A 24,223-nucleotide genomic window follows, 5' to 3' on the forward strand; every position below is an offset into this window, starting at 1 on the left:
ACTTTGGTTTGTTCGGTTTGTTGCTAGAGATACAATTCATGGTAGGATGGAAATGTTTTGCAAACATTCTGTGAAATGAATGTCTCGGTGAATGTGTCAGTATGTGTACCGCTTTCTCTTTGTTCAAATGTGTAGCAATATGATACAATGAAAAATAGTGTGAATATGCAATTTCTACCTACTTTTTTTTGATACTCTTCTTAATCTTAACAGTATGTTTCACCCTTACCATATCATCTTCTTCCTCCCAATGCTACCCATGTCATTGTAGAACACTTTTCATAAGCTGGCGTTACTTGGGACTTTAAAGCTCTGGACAACAAAATCAAAATATTTTTTGTAAACATAACACCAATGTTTTATTTTTCTAAAATTAGGAAATATAAATTAGGATTCAGATTTGTTTCAGTCTTCCATAATTCAAATTATTGATTTAGTGCATCCCTACAAACAGCTGAATCTTTCATTATAGCCAGCTACATATATTTAGGAAGGCTAGAGTCACTGTATAATTATAACAGATACGTGTAAAATTGTATTGAGTGACTGATCCTGGTCCAGAAACACAGTGTTAGGATAGTCAAGTTATTCCTACCTACTGTGGGTACCACAAACACTGAATTTTGTATTCAAAAGAATAGAAAGTGGAAGGGCACATGTGAGGCCCATGTTGATCAATATATCCTATGGGGCTGATTTTACTAAAATCGAACGATTCGAAGGATTTTAATTGATCAAACGATTTTTCTTTGCTGGCAGTAACACTAGCGAATTGTCAGTAGCGTTAGCCACTTTGCCCTTTAGTAAATCTGCCCCTTACATACATTTTTGGAGGTTGTAGAGGTTTTTTTTAAGGTCATCATTCAGCATGGTTTTCCATTCACACTTTTTTATATTCTGATCTTTTAATTGTTTTTTCAAAAACCACAGTCTGAACAATAAGAAATTGTGCACACAATACATACAAGTGAACGACAAAATGTGTTCTTATAATCTGAAGAATATATATGTTAAATATTCCTAATATATCTACTGCTGCATTTTAGCAAAGACTGCTAATAATTAATGCTTTTAAATCTATTTACTAATATTTACATCTGCAAACAATGAAAATGAGGTTCCGTCTGGAATTATTCCTTGTTCTCTGCATCTTAACAACAGGTAAATAAATGTGGTGGTAATCTTTGACACTAAAACTTTTTCAGTCCAGCCTTCTTGCAGAAGACAATTTAAATTTGGATGAGGGGTAGGCAAACTACTAGTTTCTGATGATACTTTGTATAGAGCCTTAAGGTTAGTGCCATGCTGAGCTATTTCTTGCGTATAATTGCAGACCAAGAAACGGTCCTTCTGCTCATGTGAACCTCTGCACTGACAAGCACGGTGCAGACACACAGAGTGGATTTCAGCAAGGAAATATTTCATGCTCAGCGTGGCAGTAGCCTGTCAGTTTTCTATTTTTTATTAAAATGTTTTTTTTCTTGGATATTTCTGATAAAACATTCCACTTATTTTGGTTTTCATGGTACGCAATTTAAAAAATTGGTAACCTAAACATGCACATATAAACATTACCATATGAGTGAGGCCTTGATATTAAAGGGGTAGTTCAGCTTTAAGTTAACTTTTAGAATGGTCAACCCTAAGCACATTCTTAATTGATTTTCCTAATTGATTTTGTATAGGTTTTTAATTATTTGCCAAGATCTAAATCTTTCTAGCTTTCAGATGGGTGTCGCCTACCCCATATAATCAACAAATGCTCTGTAAGCCTTCACATGTAATGTTATTGCTACTTCTAATTGATCATCTTTCTTTTCAGACCTTCCCCTATTCACATTCCAGTCTCTTATTCAAATCAACCATAGCAATCTGGTTAGCACCCTAGCAACTAGATTGCTTAAACTGCAAATTGAAGAGCAGTTGAATAAAATGCTAAATAACTCAAAAATAAAAAATAAAAAATGAAAACCAATTGCAAATTTTCTCAGAATATCACTTCCTAAATCATACTAAAAATATGAACAATCCCTTTAACCCTTTCGCTGCCAGCCAATTTGGCCAAGTTGGAACTTCTATTGCCAGACCGTTTTTGAACATTTTTTGCTCTTTCACTTTAGGGGACTTTCCTGGGGGGGTCTTTTAGTTTACCCATGAAAACAAGATATTGTTTTTTTCAGGACAACCTAAGCTTTCAAAATATGCTAGAATTTAGTTGTCATTCCATTCCTGTAAAAAGATATGGGCTTCTAAGTGTATAAAAAAAACAAAAAAAAACAGTTTCACATGATACAAACGCATATATCAGAAGCATAATTTATTTTATGCATGAGAACATGGCAGATTTGGAAAGTTCTGTGTCTCCCGAACAAACCAATACCAAATATATATAATTTTATGGAGATTTCTCACTTCGATAGTTGAAAACTCTGAAGCAGTAAACTACCAAATTTCCAAAGCACCGCTCCACAAAACAGCATACATCTGATTTCAAGGCCAAACATTCCACTAACAGTAGGTTTACCCTAAAAAACTACCCCTCATTGGAAAGAACAGATTCCAACGAGTTCAAAATGGGTAAATATATATTTGTACTCCAAACTATCAAGTTGCAATTCTTTCCTAAAGTTAGCAGTTTTTATAAAAATGTGTTACATTTTTGAAAAATTACCTCAAAGTGTCCAGTCTACAGCATTGTATCTCCCACATATCATTATATACCAAGATACAACACCCCAAATATGAAAGCCCAGGGTCCGCTGAACAGTTTGATGCCCAATATGCATAGGTGCACCTAAATATGTGGAGTATAGGGGCCCCAGAACGAAGACACCCCATATGAGTTATCAGTTCTGGAATTCCAAATACTGCAGAAGCCACAAAAAAGAAAGCTCTCTGTTTGATTTCAAATTAAGCAGAGAAATCCCTGTCTAAGGCAGGATTTTTTGTTCTCATTTGGTGTGTGAAGGTGTTAGCTACTTGGTGTGTGAATTTTGGGAAGTTTTGAGTTGATTTACTTTATTTAAAATCGATTTTTATTTTGACCCAGAAGGTGAGTGATTGCTAGCCCAGTTCCCTTCACTTCCTGTGGGCTACAAACTCACTGACAGATCCCCTACCCCTCCCCCACACCTGGGTGTCAGTTTCACTTGTTTTTTTGTATTTAGTTTCAGCTGAAATTTATCACTATTTGCACAGATTGTGTGTGTGCTTTTATTTTTATCCTTGTTTTGTAAGGAGAGAAAGCTAAAGGGAGAAGGATTTAAGAAAATAAAACATTTTCTAGTAGCAGTGCAACTCCCAGGCACCTGCTCACATTAACCCTCTCCCTGCTAAAGCTTCTCATTGTTGCATTTACTTTTGTTGATTAATAGAATTAAGCTTACTTTTTTGTGGATTGTTTTGTAAAATAATGGGAGGGAATAAAAAACAAAATTATAAAAAAATACCTCAGGCTCCTAAAGGAAAAGGAGCTGAAAAACCTGGCTGTAGCTATGCTAAAAAGCACCAGTCACAGCCTTGGTCAAAAAGCTCCACTGCTTCTGTTTCTGCTGCTGCAGCCAATGTGACCCCTGCTAAAAGTTTTGCACAGGCAGTGGCTACTGGCAACAACCCAAGCCAAGTCACTGCTGGGGTAGAGCAGCTTACAAGGAAGCATGGGGTTAGATGTCTAATGACAGGAGCTCATGGCATAGAGGCTTACATAAAAGCTGCAGCTGAAGTGGTGGGCCCATCTGTAATAGTGGCAGCAAGTAAAATGTATGGGAAAGCCATAATATTTGCCCGTACACTAACTGCAGTGCATACTCTAGTGCAGAGAGGCATCACAGTAGGGGGTGGTTATATCCCTGTAGAACCCCTAGAAGGATTAGGCATAAAGATAGTCTTATCTAATGTGCCCCCCTTCCTGCAAGACCACTTATTGCTACCCCACCTGCAAGCCCTCGGTGAAATAAAGTCAACTATTTCTAAACTTCCCTTGGGTTGCAAGGAGAGCAGATTGAGACATATCTTCTCTTTTAAAAGGCAGGTGCAATTACTTTTGCCTCGGGGTCAAGATACTATTGAGGGGTCCTTTGGTGTTCCATTTGAGGGGGTGCTCTATAAAATATTTTACTGCACTGAAGAAGTGAGGTGCTTCCTTTGCAAGAACCTGGGGCACACTCGCCAGAGTTGCCCCAAAGGGCATATTAAGACCACAGTCCCTGTTCCTGCCCCCAGTACCTCTAATGCAACAGCATACCCTGCCACATCTATTGCTGCAGGCTCCTCAAAGGAGAAATCCCCTTCAGTAAAGAACCTCAAGGGGGTTGTTACACAACCCACCTCTGAAACCTCCAAACCTCCTCCTTCTTCACTCAAGTTATCTAAGGCTACAGCCTGCATTTCAAGTTCAGCAAAAGAGAAGGGGGGGAGGAATGTCAATGCATCCCTTAGTGCTGCAGTTGTTCTTGCCAAAAACCAACGTAACCCTGTTATTAACACTCCTAAGGGTGTGGGGGTGCCGGTGGTTGTAACACCTGTCGTGGTGGGAGCAGAGAGTAGCATTTCCTCTTCAAATGACAAGAAAAAGAAGAGGAAATTTAAATCCAACAGGCTGATACCTGAGGAATGGGTTTCAGTGGTCAATGATGGAGCACCCCCATCCAAGGGCAAAAAGGGCAGCAAAACATCTGTTCCTCATGTGGTGATATTGTCTAGTCCAACTGTTGGATGCAATAAACTGGTGCCAGACCATGCACCTATAGACCCAGTTGGGGAAGAGGAGGGGATTATGGGTCTCCCCACAGAGTCAGGGGTGCTGCATCTGTCTCCAACAGGGGATCTTCCCCTGGAGTATAACGGGACAGCTAATGAAACCCCTGCAGAGTGGGCCGTAAGTGTCCCTGAGGTGCTGAGCTTTGGGAACTACAACCAGCCTCAGTGTTTAGTGCCTCAGGGTATTTCACTCCAAGAAATGGAGAACATTGGGACAACCCCCATACAGGATTCTGCAGACAATGCTGCGAGGGAGGATAATGAGGCTAGAGTTGTAAATATGGAGGATAGCCAGACAGACTCTGTAAGGTCTACTGTGCATGTTAAGATCTCTCCTCCTTTCTCTTCCACTGACCCCAATGTTATTGCCATTCAGGAGGCACAGGAGGCAGTGGAAAGGGCAGAGGTTGCCCATCGAGCCTCTAAAGCTCCTGTTGTTAAGGAGCCAATTCCATCTGCTACCCCTGAGCCAAACACCTCCAGTGGTGTTCCAAGCAAAATCCAAGTATTATCTGAGCCGTTGCTGGGTCTCCAGATAGCAGGTGCTTCTGATCCTTCTCCTGCGACTTCTTGTGTAGATATTATCAAAGCTCCAGTGGAGAGGGGAAATTATCAATCCCTTAGCCAAGAAGAGTTCATGGATGAGGGGGACATCGAAGAGGAGGTTGACACAGTTGTGACAAATCCTTCTACCCCAATCATCCCAGCTGAGGATCTCAAGATGTTTCTTGAGAGCACCCTTGGTGTTAAATTGGAGAAGAAGCTACATATGGCTCTAGAGAAGTGGCATGATTTGACTTTGGTGATCAGTTCTGTGAGACAATACATCAAGGTCATAAAAGAGGCCAAAAACTATGGAACTGCAGAATATCTCCGTAGTGTTAAGTTCCACAAAAAGTGTTTGTCTCACCAGGCCTCTGTGAGGGCTAAAGCATTTACTAACACACAATAATGGCTCTAAGTATAAGCACTCTTAATACAAATGGCTGTCGGGAGCCTTTTAGAATGTTTCAGGTACTCTCCTTTCTACGCCAAGGAGGGTACTCTGTGAGTTTCCTTCAAGAGACCCATATCACTCAGGAGCTTGAAGCGACCTGGCATCTGGAATGGAAGGGTAGAATCTTTTTTAATCACCTCACATGGACGTCATGTGGGGTGGTGACCTTGTTCTCAGAATCCTTCCAGCCAGAGGTACTGAGTGTTAATTCTGTCATCCCAGGCCGTCTGTTACATCTCCGGGTCCGGGAGTCTAGTGGAACATACAATCTGATAAACTTGTATGCCCCAACTACTGGACCAGAGAGAAAGTATTTTTTTGAAAGTTTATCAGCCTATATGGAGACAATTGACTCAGATGAAGCCGTGATTATAGGGGGTGATTTCAATTACACCCTTGAGGCTCGGGACCGGAATGTTCCCCAGAAAAGGGATTCATCTGAGTCAGCTTTGCGGGAACTCATTGCCCATTTCTCCTTGGTAGATATCTGGAGAGAACAACACCCAGAAACCGATGCTTTCACCTATGTTAGGGTGAGGGATGGCCGCGTGTCTCAGTCCCGGATTGATAGGCTTTATATATCTAGCCATATTATGTCACGAGTTCGGTCCAGTAATATTAGCTTGGCACCTTTCTCGGACCACAATTGTGCTTCTTTGATAGTGGCAGTTGCACCATCTCTGCCCAAAGCAGCCTATTGGCACTTTAATAACAGCTTATTAAAGGATGAAGGGTTTGCAAAGGCAGTCCGGGAAATGTGGACAGACTGGAAGGGTTATCAGGATGAATTTGCCACACTGAGTCAATGGTGGGATGTAGGCAAGGTTCACCTAAAGCTCTTGTGTCAAGAGTATACAAAATGTTTGAGCAGACAGAAAAATGCAGAGATTGAGGCTCTGAATAGGGAGGTGCTTGATCTTGAGCAAAGGCTGTCAGGCTCTGAAGACCAAGCCATACAGTGTGAATATGTAGAAAAGAAAGAGACTCTGCGTAACATGGAACATCGACAGGCTCGTGGTGCTTATGTACGAAGTCGCATGCAGTTACTCTGCGATATGGATCGTGGCTCACGATTCTTCTATGCTCTGGAGAAGAAGAAGGGGAATCGAAAACAAATAACATGCCTTCTTGCGGAGGATGGCACCCCCCTTGAAGATCCGGAGGCTATCCGGGACAGAGCCCGGTCCTTCTATCAGAACCTTTTTTCTCCTGATCCCATCTCTCCAGATGCCTGCAGGGAGCTATGGAATGGGCTTCCAGAGGTCAGCGAGGGGAGAAGAGAGAGGTTGGAAAAACCAATCACTCTGAATGAACTCTCTCAAGCACTCCACTTAATGCCCCATAATAAATCTCCAGGGCTAGATGGATTGACTGTAGAGTTCTTCCAGTTCTTCTGGGATACTCTGGGACATGATTTCCATAGGGTTCTAAATGAGGCCCTCAAGACCGGTGAGATGCCACTTTCGTGTCGTCGAGCAGTGTTATCACTGCTACCTAAGAAGGGGGATCTCCGCCTTATTAAGAATTGGAGACCGGTCTCATTGCTCAGCACAGACTATAAAATTGTAGCCAAAGCTATATCACTCAGGCTCAAGTCTGTGCTGGCAGAGGTGGTTCATCCTGACCAGTCCTATACAGTCCCCGGCCGGACAATTTTTGACAATGTCTTTCTGGTTCGGGATTTACTACATTTTGCCCGGAAGGCTGGTCTATCTCTCGCTTTTCTCTCCCTGGATCAAGAGAAGGCATTTGACAGAGTAGATCACCAATATCTTTTAGGCACTCTGCAAGCCTATAGCTTTGGCCCACAGTTTGTGAGCTATCTAAAAACACTGTACACCTCTGCAGAGTGTCTTGTTAAAATCAACTGGTCTCTGACTGCACCTCTGGCCTTCAAACGAGGAGTTCGACAAGGATGCCCTTTGTCGGGACAGCTGTATGCACTGGCCATTGAGCCTTTCCTGTGTCTACTAAGGAAGAGGCTTACAGGACTGGTGCTCAGGGAACCTGACATGAGGGTAGTTCTTTCAGCATATGCTGATGATGTCATCCTTGTGGCCCAGGACCTAGTTGATCTTGTGCGAGCACAAGAATGCCAAGAGGTTTACGCTGCTGCCTCATCAGCTCGGATCAACTGGACCAAGAGCTCAGGCCTTCTGGAAGGTCCTCTACATGTAGATTCTTTGCCTTCTGCTTTTCGCGACATCTCGTGGGAGACTAAAGTCATCAAATATTTAGGTGTCTATCTGTCAGCTGAAGAGCGTCCTGTTCCACAGAATTTTATTGAACTTGAGGAGCATGTTCTTACCCGCCTGGGAAAGTGGAAGGGTCTTGCTAAAATGCTTTCTATGAGGGGGAGGGCTTTGGTGATTAACCAGCTGGTAGCCTCTCAACTCTGGTATAGGCTGACATGTCTTAGCCCAACCCAAGAATTCATTGCTAAAATCCAGAGAAGGTTGCTGGACTTTCTCTGGATGGGAAAGCACTGGGTCTCTGCAGGTGTTTCAAGCCTACCCTTGAGAGAGGGAGGACAGGGAGTTGTATGCATACGCTCTCAAGTACATACTTTCCGTCTCCAGCAGATACAGAGATACTTGTATGCAGATCCTTCTCCACAGTGGTGTACCCTAGCATCCAGCTTTTATCATCAGGTACGCAACATGGGGTATGACCGGCAATTGTTTGTCATCGAACCTGAAGGATTCATAAGAAGCCTCTCACCATTGCCGGCTTATTACCAAGAGACTCTAAAGACCTGGAGCATGGTGACTGTGCTAAGGCAAGGAGGCATTCAGGGGGAGGACATTCTAACTGAGCCCATACTTTACAATCCATCTTTAAAGACTAGGATGTTGGAGTCCACCAGCATCCGTCACCGCCTTTGCAGGGCTCAGCTAACCAGAGTTGGGGATTTCCTGGATTTCGAGAGGTCAGATTGGGTGGAAGCTCGGGCAGTTATGCCACGCATGGGGTACCTTACCACTAGAGTTCCACATCGTCTGCTTCAGGAGATCAAGAATAACCTCTCTCCTGACTCTCACTCATTTATTGATGGGGTTTTACGTGGTGGAGAACCACATCCACCTTGGAACTCTCCACCTCCAGCCATAAAAATAGCACCCAAGACCCGTCAATCCCCTGACACACCTCCTTCTCCCAACTTGAGCCAGTTGGAGAATTTTACCTCGACGTGCTTTTATGACATGACAAGAAAGCTATTGTACTCCCTCATGCTCCACACTGTACACTTTCTTGCTCTTGTCTCCCGCTATGATACCATCTGGAGGCGGGTGTTTAATGAGGGTGAGAAACCCCAGTGGCGAGCCCTTTATTCCAGCCTGGTGCCTAGACCCACTGGAGACTTGAGTTGGAGAGTGCTCCATGGTGCTTTGAGCACAGGAGAGTACCTGGTCCATTTTACAGACTCCACAGCTGCTTGCCCATTCTGTGGCAAAAGGGAGTCTGTGTTTCATGCTTATTTTTCGTGTGCTAGACTGCAACCTCTTTTGGCTCTTTTGAGGAAACTTCATCTGCAGTTCTGGTTACATTTTTCCCCTCACGTTTTTATTTTTGGACGCCCAGTATCCCGGGACAATCGAGAGAAAGACCTTCTCTTCAACTTGCTCCTAGCTTTAGCCAAACTAGCCATTCATAAGTCTAGAATGCAATGTTTGGAGGGTGGGAATCCTCTACCGGTAGAGGCTTTGTTCTGGGTGCTGGTGCGTTCCCGCATCCGAGCAGAGTACACCCAGGCAGTGTTCACTGGCCGGTTGAGTGAATTTGCTGACCAGTGGGCAATAGATGGGTTGCTTTGCTCAGTATCCCCAGATTTGGTTTCTGTTAAGACAACTCTCACACTTCATATTTAAGTGCACTTTAATTTAAGTGACAGATCTATTATATTCATCATCAACATCTCCTTTGAGGTGTAATTCATTTTGGTGAGCAATCACTCACCTGCAATTTGAATAATATTCCAAATACTGCAAAATCCGCACATTTACATCATTTTTCAAGGGGCAAAAGTACAAAAATGTATGTTCACCCCAGAAAACCATATGTTTTTGGAAAGTACACATTCTGACGAATCTAATATGGGTATGCACGTCTTTCTACTCCAAAGTACCAAGCCGCAAAGCTTTCCTACATTTGGCAATTTTTATAACATTACAGAAAATCACCTCAATATTGCAACTCTGAAGCATCGTATCTCCCACATATCATTACATACCAAGATAAAACACCCTAAATATGAAAGCCCAGGGTCCGCTGAACAGTTTGATGCCCAATATGCATAGGTACACCTAAGTATATGGCGTATAGGGGCCATAGAACAAAGACAGTTCTGTAATTCCAAATACTGCAAAATCAGCACATTTACAGCATTTTTCAAGGGGCAAAAGTACAAAAATTTATGTTCACCCCAGAAAACCATATGTTTTTGGAAAGTACACATTTTGACAAATCTAAAATGGGTAGGCACGATTTTCTACTCCAAAGTACCAAGCCGCAAAGCTTTCCTACATTTCGCAATTTTTATGACATATACAAAAATCTCCTCAATACTCCAACTCTAAAGCATTGTATCTCCTACATATCAATATATAGCAATATAAAACTCCCTAAACATGAAAGTCTGGGGTACGCTGAACAGTTTGATACCCAATATGCATAGGTACCCCTAAGTATGTGGAGTATAGGGGCCCCAGAACGAAGACACCCCATACGAGTTCTGTAATTCCAGATACTGCATAACCAGCACATATACAGCATTTTGCAACAGGCAAAGGTACAAAAAACTAGGTTCACCCCAGAAAACCATATATTTTTGGAAAGTACACCTTCTGCCGAATAAAAATTTGCTAAAACTGTCTTTCTACTCCAAACGTACATACTGCAAAGCAACGCTAAAGGCAGTGGTTTTTATGATATTTCTGAAAATCTCCTAAAAATATTGCAGTTGGTCGCATTTATCTCACCCAATTTCTTATATACAATTAGAAAACACCATAAATATTGACGCTAAGGGTCTACTGAACAGTTTGATGCCCAATATGCATAAATATACCAAAGCAGGTGGGCACGTGCGGACCCCAAATGAAAATCGTGCTTAAGAATTTCCTCGCTGTCAATTCGCCTTCTGTGAAGATAGCACTCTGACTCCATATAATGTGCCGTAAGACCCCCTAACAGTACGAAGACCCCCCAAAACCATATATTTTTGGAAAGTACACATTCTGCTGAATGAAAATTTGCTATAACTGTCTTTCTACTCCAAACTTACATACTGCAATACTATGCTAAAGGCAGCGGTTTTTATGACATTTCTGAAATCGCCTAAAAATATTGCAGTTGGTCGCATTTATCTCACCCAATTTCTTACATACAATTAGAAAACACCATAAATATTGACACTAAGGGTCTACTGAACAGTTTGATGCCCAATATGCATAGATAAACCAAAGCAAGTGGGCACGTGCGGACCCCGAATAAAAACAGTGCCTAAGAATTTTCTCGACTGTCAATTCAACTCCTGTGAACATAGCACTCTGACTGCATATAATGTGCCGTAAGACCCCCTAACAGTACAAAGACCCCCCAAAACCATATATTTTTGGAAAGTACACCTTGTGCCGAATAAAAATTTGCTAAAACTATCTTTCTGCTCCAAATGTACATACTGCAAAGCAACGCTAAAGGCAGTGGTTTATATGATATTTCTGAAAATCACCAAAAAATATTGCAGTTGGTCGCATTTACCTCACCCAATTTCTTAGATACAATTAGAAAACACCCTCAATATTGACACCAAGGGTCTACTGAACAGTTTGATGCCCAATATGCATAGATATACCAAAGCAGGTGGGCACGTGCGGACCCCAAATGAAAATAGTGCTTAAGAATTTTCTCGGCTGTCAATTCGCCTTCTGTGAAGATAGCACTCTGACTCCATGTAATGTGCCGTAAGACCCCCTAACAGTACGAAGACCCCCCAAAACCATATATTTTTGGAAAGTACACATTCTGCTAAATAAAAATTTGCTATAATTGTCTTTCTACTCCAAACTTACATACTGCAATACTATGCTAAAGGCAGCGGTTTTTATGACATTTCTGAAAATCGCCTAAAAATATTGCAGTTGGTCGCATTTATCTCACCCAATTTCTTATATACAATTAGAAAACACCATAAATATTGACACCAAGGGTCTACTGAACAGTTTGATGCCCAATATGCATAGATATACCAAAGCAGGAGGGCACGTGCGGACCCCAAATGAAAATAGTGCTTAAGAATTTTCTCGGCTGTCAATTCGCCTTCTGTGAAGATAGCACTCTGACTGCATATAAAGTGCCGTAAGACCCCCCTAACCGTACAAAGACCCCCCAAAACCATATATTTTTGGAAAGTACACCTTGCGCCGAATAAAAATTTGCTAAAATTATCTTTCTGCTCCAAATGTACATACTGCAAAGCAACGCTAAAGGCAGTGGTTTTTATGATATTTCTGAAAATCGCCTAAAAATATTGCAGTTGGTCGCATTCATCTCACCCAATTTCTTACATACAATTAGAAAACACCCTAAATATTGACGCCAAGGGTCTACTGAACAGTTTGATGCCCAATATGCATACATAAACCAAAGCAGGTGGGCACGTGCGGACCCCAAATAAAAACAGTGCATAAGAATTTTCTCAGCCGTCAATTCGCCTCCTGTGAACATAGCACTCTGACTGCATATAATATGCCGTAAGACCCCCTAACAGTACAAAGACCCCCCAAAACCATATATTTTTGGAAAGTACACATTCTGACGAACACAGAGTTGCTAAAAATATGTTTCTATCCCAAATTATCAAAGTGTAAATGAGGCTAAAACATTACATAAGGAAAAACAATGCAAGCATAAAACTGCAATAAAAATCACAAAAAAGCAAATACAATTAGGAAAATCAACGAAATAACAAAATAACTGATCCGACAGCGTGGTTAGAGGTCAGAATGCTTGATCCAGTAGTCATGCTGTGAAATCTAAAGTTTTTAGGGAAATAACATAAGGGAAACTTAGAAAATGAACTAAAAAAACAAAAAAAAACCCCTATAAGTGTGTGTTTGTGTATGCATGGATGTACAGCTCTAAAAAGTGTATAAATATTTGCATATATGTATTTGAGTATGTAATATATGTGCAAAAGTTTGAAAAATCAAAAAAATCAGAAAATCAAAAAAAAAAACTACTTTTACTAGTATGTGTACTGTGTATATGTAAATGCCTGTAAATGCCTGTAAATACCTGTAAATACCTGTAAATAAGTAAAAAAAGGGGCACTTACCAAATCTAGATGAAGAGGAGTCCTTTTCAGTGCTTTTCAGTTGAAACACGCCGAGTCACAGCACCAGGAAGTGCGTGGGCGGAGCAGGAACATGTGCTGTGCTGATGCTTGGGACATGGAAGCTGCTGAATCGGTTGCTGCTGTTGCTGCGTCTCTCTGCGACTCTGGAGTGGAGGATCGCCGATCTTTTTCAGGTAAGCTCGTTGCCTAGGGGGTTCTGCTGCTAGCTGCTCCTCTCTGCACGCTGATTTTGCAGTGTGTGCAGAGAGAGAGCTGTTTTAGTAAAGAACGTAGCTCCTACGTTCTTGGCACTTAAAGCCTTTTTTCAAAGAACGTAGGAGCTACGTTCTTGGCAGTTAAAGGGTTAAATCTGATAATTTGGAGATTTGAAAAAAGGATAACAAGTCCTGTATTATACAGCATAGAGAACTTTCCTAATGAAGGTTCAGAACATAGGAGGCTTAGGACTAGGGATGCACCGAATCCAATATTTTGGATTCGGCCGAACCCCGAATCCTTTGTGAAAGATTTGGCCGAATACCGAACCGAATCCAAACCCTAATTTGCATATGCAAATTAGAGGTGGGAAGGGGAAAATTTTTTTACTTCCTCGTTTTCTGACAAAAAGTTACGTGATTTCCCTCCCTGCCCCTAATTTGCATATGCAAATTAGGGTTCGGATTCGGTTCGGCCTGGCAGAAGGATTCGGCCGAATCCGAATCCTGCTGAAAAAGGCAGAATCCTGGCTGAATCCTGGATTCGGTGCATCCCTACTTAGGACACAGGAGGTTGAGAACATAGGAGAAGTATTTGCATTGTATAGTTAAAACAATATCTAGTTCAGGGATGTTCAACATTGTTTCCCCAGCTTCCACATAACTCTACCTTCATAACCAGCTGAACAGTATAAAAATTGTTTATCTGATAAAACAGACAAGGTGGAAATAATGTTATTTTTAAAATTATATTATAAATTAGCCAACCAGGGTACAGCAGAAATGCATGGTGGCCCAAAGTGGCCTTTGCAGAACCAGCTGTATCAGTATCATGAACATTTCCTCTTCCTGTTTGAAAAAGCATAGAAATGGTACTAAAAAGAATTGAACAGACGGAAGTGAAAGAAGTAATAAAAGGGGGGGAGGATAAAGAATAAAGTAGAGAAAGAAATTATATAAAGGGAGAAGAAAACTGCAAGGGACAGAAGACAAGGGATTTTTCTCACTAATCTTCCATAATTTTCTATAATGATCAGTCAAACATGAGGCTCTACCCAGTTCTTATAGATAAAGCAAGTGCTTAGTTTAGAATAACTCAGTATTTATAGGTGTCAGGATTTACCAGTATAATCCAGACGTAGAAGAGGTTGGAGCAGAAGATAATGAACCCACAAGCGCCTCACACAACCACTACCCACCTGGAGTGGAACAGGGAGCAGGGTTGTGGAGAGTAGCCAGTGAGACGTTCAGCGAAGTACAAGGGATTAGGCAAAAGGCGTAGTCAGGAGATCCGAGGTCAAAAGGCAGGCAGCAATAATCGTAATCGGTAAACAGGCAAGAAGGTCGAGACAGGCGGCAGTAATCAAAGTCCGGGTTCAGGCAAGGGTCAATAATCAGGAATCCAAAGTTCAGAGTCGCTAGGGTTTCAGTCAAATAACCTAATAACCAGGCAATGCATGTTAATCTGGTTTGGGTTTAAATACAGGAGTTTTGGCGCCAAACTGGCGTCATTGCGCTGACGTCGCGGAGCTGACGCCAGCACGTCCGTCACAGGCGTTTCCGCCTACGTCCTTGCGCCCGCGACCGTCGCCGGCGCCTCCGCGTCCGCGACCGTCGCCGGCGTCCCGCGTCAGACGCCGACGCGCATTAGCGCGTCCGCGCCTGCGCCGGACAGGACGCAAGCATGCGTTCTCACATTGCCCCCCATCAAGGAGCGGCCTCAGGACGCGACCACCAGAAGGCTTACCAGGATGAGTTCTATGGAATTCCTCCAGTAACTCAGGAGCGTGAATATTCGACGTTGGTTCCCAGGAATTTTCTTCCGGACCGTAACCCTTCCATCTCACCAGGTACTGGAGCCGCTTGCCTCTTAGTCTGGAATCCAGGATCTCCTCAACCTCAAATTCTTCCTGTCCGTTGACCACCACAGGTAGCGGAGGAGGAGTCGAACGCCCAGGGAATCGGAATGTTGAGGCTGGTTTTAGAAGAGCAGCATGAAACACTGGATGGATGTGCCAGGAAGCTGGAAGTTTGAGTTGAAAGGCCACAGAATTGACTTGGCGAATAATAGGGAAGGGACCCAGGAAACGCTGACCCAACTTCCTACTGGGACAAGAAAGCTTAAGGTTAACAGTTGATAACCAAACACGGTCACCCACCTTGAACTCTGGGTCCCCTCTCCGTCTCCGATCGGCATACATCTTGAAATTTTGTTGGGCCTGCTTCATGTTTTCCTGGATCTTTTGCAGATTATCGGATAAGAAGTTTAATCGGTCTTTGACAGCAGGAACTAAAATGTCAGAAACAATGGCAGAGGGAAAAGTTACTGGATGAAAACCATAGTTTGCGAAGAAGGGGGACTGATTGATTGAAGAATGATGGGAATTATTGTAGGCGAACTCGGCTAAGGGAAGAAGATTCACCCAGTCATCTTGGAGGTATGAAGAATAGCATCTCAGATATTGCTCGAGAGTCTGATTAGTTCGTTCGGTCTGACCATTGGACTGGGGATGAAAGGCAGAGGAAAGGGACACCGAAATCTTGAGTGCTCCACACAACGATCTCCAAAACTGAGAAGTGAATTGTGGTCCTCGATCCGACACCACCTCATCCGGAAGACCATGGAGCCTTACCACTTCCTTAATGAAGGTATCAGCAGTCTCAGAAGCAGAAGGAAGTCTGGGTAACGACTTGAAATGAGCCATCTTCGTTAAGCGGTCCACAAAAACGACAATCGTGGAACAATCACAAGACAACGGCAACTCAGAAATGAAATCCAAAGAAACCGAACCCCATGGACGAGAAGGCACCGGCAGAGGTTGAAGAAGACCAATAGGCCGAGAATGAGAGTCCTTGGACCTAGAGCAGACTTCACAAGACGAAACAAATTGAAAACAGTCCTTAGCCAACCCAGGCCACCAAAATATTCTCTTAGCCAGGATAATAGTTTTCTTGATACCTGGATGACCTGCCAATTTTGAATCATGAACATTCTTGAGGACCTCTAAGCGCATAGGTTCAGGAACAAAAATTTTACCTTGATGAAGAAGAAGACCCTCCTTGGAAACTAACGATGGTTCAGAGAGATTTGAGGAAGCGTCTTTAATTCCATCAACCAGGGTAGACTGTAGCAGGAGAAAATTATTAGAGTTTAAAATTGTTTCTGGAACCAAGGACGGTTCGTCTTCAGAAGAAAACATACGGGACAAGGCATCTGCTTTAACATTCTTAGACCCAGGTCGATATGTAAGATGAAAATTGAATCTCATGAAGAATAAAGCCCACCTTGCTTGTCTGGGTCTCAACCTCTTGGCCGAACGTAAGTACTCTAAATTCCTATGATCCGTAAAGATGAGGATTGGATGTTTAGATCCTTCAAGGAGATATCTCCACTCTTCAAGTGCTAGCTTGATGGCAAGTAGTTCACGATCAGCAACATCATAGTTACATTCGCTCTTGGCCAGTTTACGGGAAAAAAAAGCAACAGGATGCAGATCCTCCTGAAACCCCGCTCTTTGTGATAACACAGCACCCACCGCAAGCTCCGAAGCGTCAACTTCCAGGATGAAAGGAAGGGAAACGTCAGGATGATGAAGAATTGGGCCTGAAGTGAAGAGTGCCTTCAATTTCTCAAAGGCCGCCTGAGCTTGTGGTGACCAACAAAACTTTTGATTGTTACGAGTCAACTCAGTGATTGGAAGAATAACCTGGGAAAAATTCTTTATAAATTTCCTGTAAAAATTGGCAAAACCAATAAAACGTTGGACAGCTTTCTTGGAAGAAGGAATTGGCCAATCGAGAATTGCGGAGATTTTTCTGGAGTCCATCTGAATTCCCTGCGGAGAAAGGAGAAAACCTAAAAAGTCCACAGATGTTTGTTCAAAGACACATTTCTCAATCTTGGCATAAAGCTGATGAATACGTAGACGAGCCAGCACCTTCTTTAAATGTGATCTGTGTTCCTCCAAGGAATTAGAAAAAACAAGAATATCATCCAAATATATGATAACGAATATGTCTAGGAAGTCTCTGAAAACATCATTGACGAAATGTTGAAACGTTGCAGGAGCGTTGCAAAGACCAAAGGGCATGACTAGGTATTCAAAATGCCCATAACGTGTACGAAAAGCCGTCTTCCACTCATCACCTTCTCTTATTCTGACGAGATTGTATGCGCCACGGAGATCCAGTTTAGAAAAGATCTTAGCCTCCGCCAAACGTTGAAAAAGTTCAGGAATAAGAGGAAGTGGATAACGATTCTTCACAGTAATCTTGTTCAGATCCCGGTAATCAATACACGGCCTTAAGGAATGGTCTTTTTTCTCAACAAAGAAGATCCCAGCCCCTGCTGGAGAAGAAGATTGACGAATAAAGCCTTTGGCTAAATTTTCATCTAAGTAAGAACGTAGTTCCGATAGTTCAGACTCGGACAACGGATAAACTCGTCCAAAAGGAATCTGGGCCCCTGGAAGAAGGTTAATAGGACAATCATAAATACGATGAGGAGGCAACTTATCTGCCCCTTTCTTATTGAAAACGTCCGTGAATTCCCAGTAAGCTTGAGGAAGAAGATTGTGAATTTCGGAAGCAGGAGACAACGAACAGACTCTATTGAAAGAGAAAATGCATTGGGAAGAACAAAAATTTGAGAGAAAGTTCACTTCACCGGTAGTCCAATTGATGGACGGGTTGTGTTTCTGCAACCAGGGTAGGCCCAGAATAACGGGAAATAGAGGCGAAGAAACTACATCAAAGTTCATGACTTCAGCATGCCCTTTATTTAATACAACAAAAAGTGAGACGGTCTCTTGCACCACAGGGCCCGAGGTAATCAGGGAACCATCTGCCACACGGAGGGCTATGGGATTCTTTTTGGACTGGAGTGGAATCTGGAACTGCAGCGCCACTTTATTGTCCAGGAAACACCCGCTGGCCCCAGAATCAAGGATTGCTTGAAGCTCTACCCGCTTGTCTCCCCACTGCAACGACAAAGAGACAGTCAGAAGAGGCACGGGAACATGGCAACTGGAAAAGTCCCTTTTGAAAATCCTCTTACCCGTTGGACGAATCGGACAACCCCGAAGCAAGTGACCTGCTTGTCCACAATAAAGGCAGAGGTTGAGTCTGCGACGTCTGATCCGTTCCTCTGGAGTTAACGCAGATCTAATGGCTCCAATCTGCATCGGCTCTGGGGCTGCACTGAAGACGGGTGGCGGAACAGCTGGAGGAAAGGTGGAAGGCATTCGGATAGGAGGTGGAGCGGTTGGTAACATCCAAGACTGCGGTGGAAGACCTGCTTTCTCTGCCTCTTCTTCCTCTCTGCGCTCCCTGAGCCTTCGATCGAGTTGGATGGCCCGACAAATAAGTTCTTCCAGACTGTCGGGAATGCCAGTACGGGCCAATTCATTTTTTAGTTCAGACGAAAGGCCGAAGCGATACTGGTTCTTAAGGGCAGCCGGATTCCACTCCGTGTCATCTGCCCATTGCCGGAATTCTAAGGTGTAATCTTCTGCTGGGCGGCTACCTTGCTTCAAGGCACGCAGGGCGGCTTCAGCAGTAGTGGCTCTGTGCGGGTCGTCAAAAAGAACTGCCATGGCTTCAAAGAAGGAGTCTACTGTGGCCAATGCAGAACTGTGGCGATCCATAAGACGAAAAGCCCACGTCTGTGGTTCTCCCGTCAGGAAAGAGATAATCACCCCTACCCGGGTCTGCTCAGAGGGATAGGTATGAGGCTTGAGAGTAAACAGTAGCTTACAACTGCTCCTAAAATTCCGGAACAACTTTCGGTCACCCGCAAACTTCTCTGGAAAGGCCACTTTAGGTTCCGAAATCTCAGAAGTTATCACCTGGACTTCCGCTGGAACCGGAGGAGTTGCTGCGGCCGTGGAAGGGTGAACAACCGGTGGTTGGGTCCTAATGTGCTCCTGTAACTGAGCATAGCCACTTTGCAGCTCCCGGACAGCTTGCGTAAGGGAAGATAACTGTTGCGTCAGGACTGCAAACGGGGACGCCCCTTCAGCTGGATCCATCTTTGGCCTGGTTATACTGTCAGGACTTACCAGTATAATCCAGACGTAGAAGAGGTTGGAGCAGAAGATAATGAACCCACAAGCGCCTCACACAACCACTACCCACCTGGAGTGGAACAGGGAGCAGGGTTGTGGAGAGTAGCCAGTGAGACGTTCAGCGAAGTACAAGGGATTAGGCAAAAGGCGTAGTCAGGAGATCCGAGGTCAAAAGGCAGGCAGCAATAATCGTAATCGGTAAACAGGCAAGAAGGTCGAGACAGGCGGCAGTAATCAAAGTCCGGGTTCAGGCAAGGGTCAATAATCAGGAATCCAAAGTTCAGAGTCGCTAGGGTTTCAGTCAAATAACCTAATAACCAGGCAATGCATGTTAATCTGGTTTGGGTTTAAATACAGGAGTTTTGGCGCCAAACTGGCGTCATTGCGCTGACGTCGCGGAGCTGACGCCAGCACGTCCGTCACAGGCGTTTCCGCCTACGTCCTTGCGCCCGCGACCGTCGCCGGTGCCTCCGCGTCCGCGACCGTCGCCGGCGTCCCGCGTCAGACGCCGACGCGCATTAGCGCGTCCGCGCCTGCGCCGGACAGGACGCAAGCATGCGTTCTCACAATAGGTGCCAAGAAGGGCATTGACTGAGATTGACTTTGAAAATATATCTATGAATATTGTCTTATTCTAAAAGTTTAGGTGGTCACTAAAGGGATTTTGTTGTAGGGTTACATTCTAGTGGTGTTGAAAAAATCTACCATACTGAAAACAATATTGGCCTAGAATAGTTTTTCTTGGACAGCAGGCAGACAACACGTCCACAGACTTCATCTGAAAAATAAAATTGGTTGTACATAGAAAGCTTTTTTTTAAAAAAATGCAAAAGGGAAGGGCAATATGAGCATTAATCAGCATGGCTTTATGAAGGATAGGTCATGTCAGACAAATTTGATTGCTTTCTATGATGAGATTATTAAGAAGCTAGATAATGGGGGTGCAGTTAAGTCTCTTCGTATTTTGCCAAAGCATTTGATACCATGCCCCACAAACAGCGACTTTCTAAATGAAGATATGATAAGTCGTTTGCACATGGACAGGAAACTGGCTAGGGGATCGGGTACAGAGGGTGTTATTAAAGGGGTTGTTCACCTTTGAGATAACTTTTAGTATGATGTAGAGACTGAAATTCTAAGGCAATTTGCAATTGGTTTTCATTTTTTATTATTTGTGTTTTTTGAGTTATTTAGCTTTTTATTCAGCAGCTGAATAATGACCCTAGCAACCATGCATTGATTTGAGACTGGAATATGAATAGGAGAGGGCATGAATAGAAGGATCAGTAATAATACTTAACTATAACAATACATTTGTAGCCTTACAGAGCATTTGTTTTTTAGAAGGGAGTCAGCAATGCCCATTTGAAAACTGCAAATAGTCAGAAGAAAAAGGCAAATAACTATAAAACGATAAAAAACAAATAATGGAAATCAATTGAAAAGTTGCTTAGAATTGGCCATTCTATAACATAATAAAAGTTACCTCAAAGCTGAACCACCCCTTTAATGGTACATTCTCTACTTGGAGTAAGGTTCTTAGTGGGGTCCCTCAGAACTCAGTATTGGGTCCACTTTTATTTAACTTGTTCATTAATGACTTAGGGGAGGATATTATAAGTAATGTATCAGTGCTTGCAGATGACACAAAACTATGCAGTTCAATTAATTTCATCCAGGATGCAGCATCCTTGCAGCAGGATCTTGACAAACTGTCTTTCTGGGTGGCTACGGGGCAGATGAGATTCAGTGTTGAAAAATGTAAAGTCATGCACCTGGTATATAAGAATATTCAAATCATTAAACCCTTAATGGGGTTGCACTAGGCAAATCTATAATGGAAAAGGACCTTGGAGTTTTTGTGGATAATACACTTGGCTGTAGCCAGCAATGCCAGGCAGCAGCTGCAAGGGCAAACAAGGTATTAAGCTGTATTAAAAGGGGCATAGATTAGCAAGAGGAGGGGGTTATTCCACATTAAAGCGCGCTGGTAAGGAGCCATCTAATATGCCGTCCAGTTTTGGTCTCCAGAGCTCAAACAGGACATTATTGAATTACAGAGGGTCCAGAGAAAGGCAACTAAGGTGGTAAAAGGTATGGAAAGTCTCAGTTATGAAGAAAGACTGGCCAAGTTGGGGTTGTTCACACTGGTGAAGAGGCAGTTAAGGGATAATATAGTAACTATGTATAATTATATAAGGGGATCATATAATAATCTCACTAATGCTTTATTTACTAGTAAGTCCTTCCAACTGACACAAGAGCACCCATTCCAATTAGAAGAAAGGGGTTTCCATCTAAATATTCGGAAGGGTTTTTTTTTTACAGTGAGAGCTGCGAAGATGCGGAATTCTCACCCTGAATCAGTCATACTGGCTGATACATTAGATAGATTTAAGAAGGGGTTGGATGGCTTTTTAGCAAGTGAGGAAATACAGGTAATAAAAAATAGTACAAACTGATCCAGGGACTGGTTCAATTGTCATCTTGAAGGAAGGAATTGTTTACCCCCTCTAACGCAAATTGGAGAGGCTTCCGAAGGTTTTTTTTTTGCCTTCCTCTGGATCAAGTAGCAGTTAGGCAGGTTATATGTAGACTTAAAAGGATGAACTTGTTGGGCGTGTCTTTTTTCAACCTAACTTACTATGTTACTATGCCTTTACCAAACTTTTTACTTAGTTAACACCCTGAATGCAACTCTGCATTCAGTTGTTAACTTCAGTGCTGCCTTATTATAAATATTTATACTGTAAATTGTACAACAGTTCAGTCCTTAATATCGTATTATCGTATACGTATTAGGCTGCATTTGAATTAAGACATTATAGATGTCATTTGCAATTTTCCAAAAAGAAATTCAAAAGCACAAGAGCATGCTCCCTAATTTAGGGGGGTGGGACGGGGGACACCTATATGACTCTCCCGGGCAACCCTCTTAAAAAGAGTGCTGACAAATGCAGACAGCACTATATTAAATCAAAAGCCATAGATCTTTTTGCCCCAATAATAAACACAGAAACCAGTGGCAATTCTGTAGAGTACAGTTTGCAAAGTACAAAATAAGGGCGCAATCTACATCACTCAAAACTACAATAATGTTTATTGGCTTGGCATTTTACTGAGATAAAATTATTTTACCTTATACTTTATGCTCATTTGTGATTTCTTTTTAGTATTTGCAGTCTGCCCAACATGTTTTCCTGATGAGATTTGCAACACTGCAACCAACCTATGTGATTGTGATCTTTCAAAGTACAGTGAAACGGGTATGTAACACACTTCACTGTACTGAATTTGTCTTCAACTGGATGTATATTAATAATGTTCTTAATATTAGGAAACTACTGTTTTGAGTAAACAGTACTAATACTAAATTTGGGGACTACACAATTGTTCATGCATGCTGGTGGGACATTGCCTTGGTGAATTATTTCTCCTACTTCTTCCTGTGTGTTTTTAGTGCAAATCCCACAACCACAACTAACATGCGACTATAATATGGTTTTGCGGATACCAAGATGTCAGATGGAGAAAAATGGATATGACTCTTCCAGTTTACACCTGATTAAACCAACCTGCAGTCTTAACCAGCCATATGTAGCTGATGTCTCAACCCTCAGTTATTTGTGGCACATAGCCAAGGAAGATTGTGGTAACATTCCAACTGTGAGTTTATTATATTTTAGGTCAGTGCTGTCCAACTGGTGGCCCAGGCCAGATGCTCCCCTTTCCTTGTGTGGCCCCCACATGAAATTCTGGATGCTATTATGCTTAGCTTGCATTTAAAAGGTATCACTACTACACTACTAGAGCAGTCCTAATAGGTTTTCCTGTCTCCTGTTCCATTCTGACTGCCCTATTCTCCCTATATGTGCCATACTCTGCCTTCCCTATGCTCCCTGTGTGTGTCATACTCTGCCTGCCCTATGCTCCCTGTGTGTGCCATACTCTGCCTTCCCTATGCTCTCTGTGTGTGCCATACTCTTCCAACCTGTGTGTGCCATACTATGGTGCATGTGTGTGCCATACTCTGTCTGCCCTATTTTGCCGGTGTGTGCCATACTCTGGCTGCTCTACCCTGTCCGTGTGTGCCATACTCTGCCTGCCCTACTCTACCTGTGTGCGCCATATTCTGGCTGCCCTACTCTGCCTCTCTGTGCCACATTCTGCCTGCCCTACTCTGCCTGTGGGACTTGAGCTTGGTAGATGTTTGTTAGCATTTGGAAATTGTTATTATGGGCCCCTAAGGTGTTTAATTATGTGCTGGTGAGTGCTGTGGTATCCACAGGGGAGGAGGCATATGGATTGAAGGGTATGTCTTAATATGACTTATACAGTGAGCACCAACCATTTGTTTTTTTGTGAGCTACCACCATTATGTGGGAATGGATCAAAAACAGGGAGTGGTTATCACTGGCTGCCATTATCGGCCTCCACCATGTAGGCCAGGAAAATTCTGGACCTTGGTACAACAGCAATTTGGACAGCACTAGTGCATAAAAGCCTGAAACATAATAGTTGTACAGAAACATTTTCCTATTTCTACTTTAGTATACAAACATGTGCACATCAGGATTAAAAGAATGCTAACCCAGAGTAGGGTTATGAGCATTAAAACATATAAAAATATCTAATATTAAAAAGAGATTAATTCATTATCAATAATTAGTTCAAATCACAGAGGTATTGAATAATATTGAGTAAATATAGAGTCATATTTGCACTTTGGTTAGGTGACAGATTGCCATAGCCATGCATAAGAAGGGTTTGTTTTTTTTGCTTGTGCTAAATGTTTTCTAGAATACTACAACTATTTCTGCATCCTGCAGAAATATACAGTAAAATAAAATCT

At 42.7% G+C, this 24,223-nt stretch overlaps 1 protein-coding gene across 1 annotated transcript in view; it reads left to right on the forward strand.

The window, feature by feature from the left end:
• The first annotated feature begins 1,109 nt into the window (after positions 1-1,109).
• LOC121400562 (uromodulin-like) overlaps positions 1,110-24,223 on the forward strand; it is a 30,216-nt gene continuing 7,102 nt past the window's right edge. Inside the window, exons 1-3 of the mRNA XM_041583903.1 lie at positions 1,110-1,161; positions 22,545-22,637; positions 22,832-23,037. Coding sequence (XP_041439837.1) covers positions 1,113-1,161; positions 22,545-22,637; positions 22,832-23,037 — 348 coding nt within the window. The 5' untranslated portion in view covers positions 1,110-1,112. The remainder of the gene's footprint in view (positions 1,162-22,544; positions 22,638-22,831; positions 23,038-24,223) is intronic.

This window comes from Xenopus laevis, chromosome 2S (assembly GCF_017654675.1).
Source record: "Xenopus laevis strain J_2021 chromosome 2S, Xenopus_laevis_v10.1, whole genome shotgun sequence".
NCBI lineage: Eukaryota > Metazoa > Chordata > Amphibia > Anura > Pipidae > Xenopus > Xenopus laevis.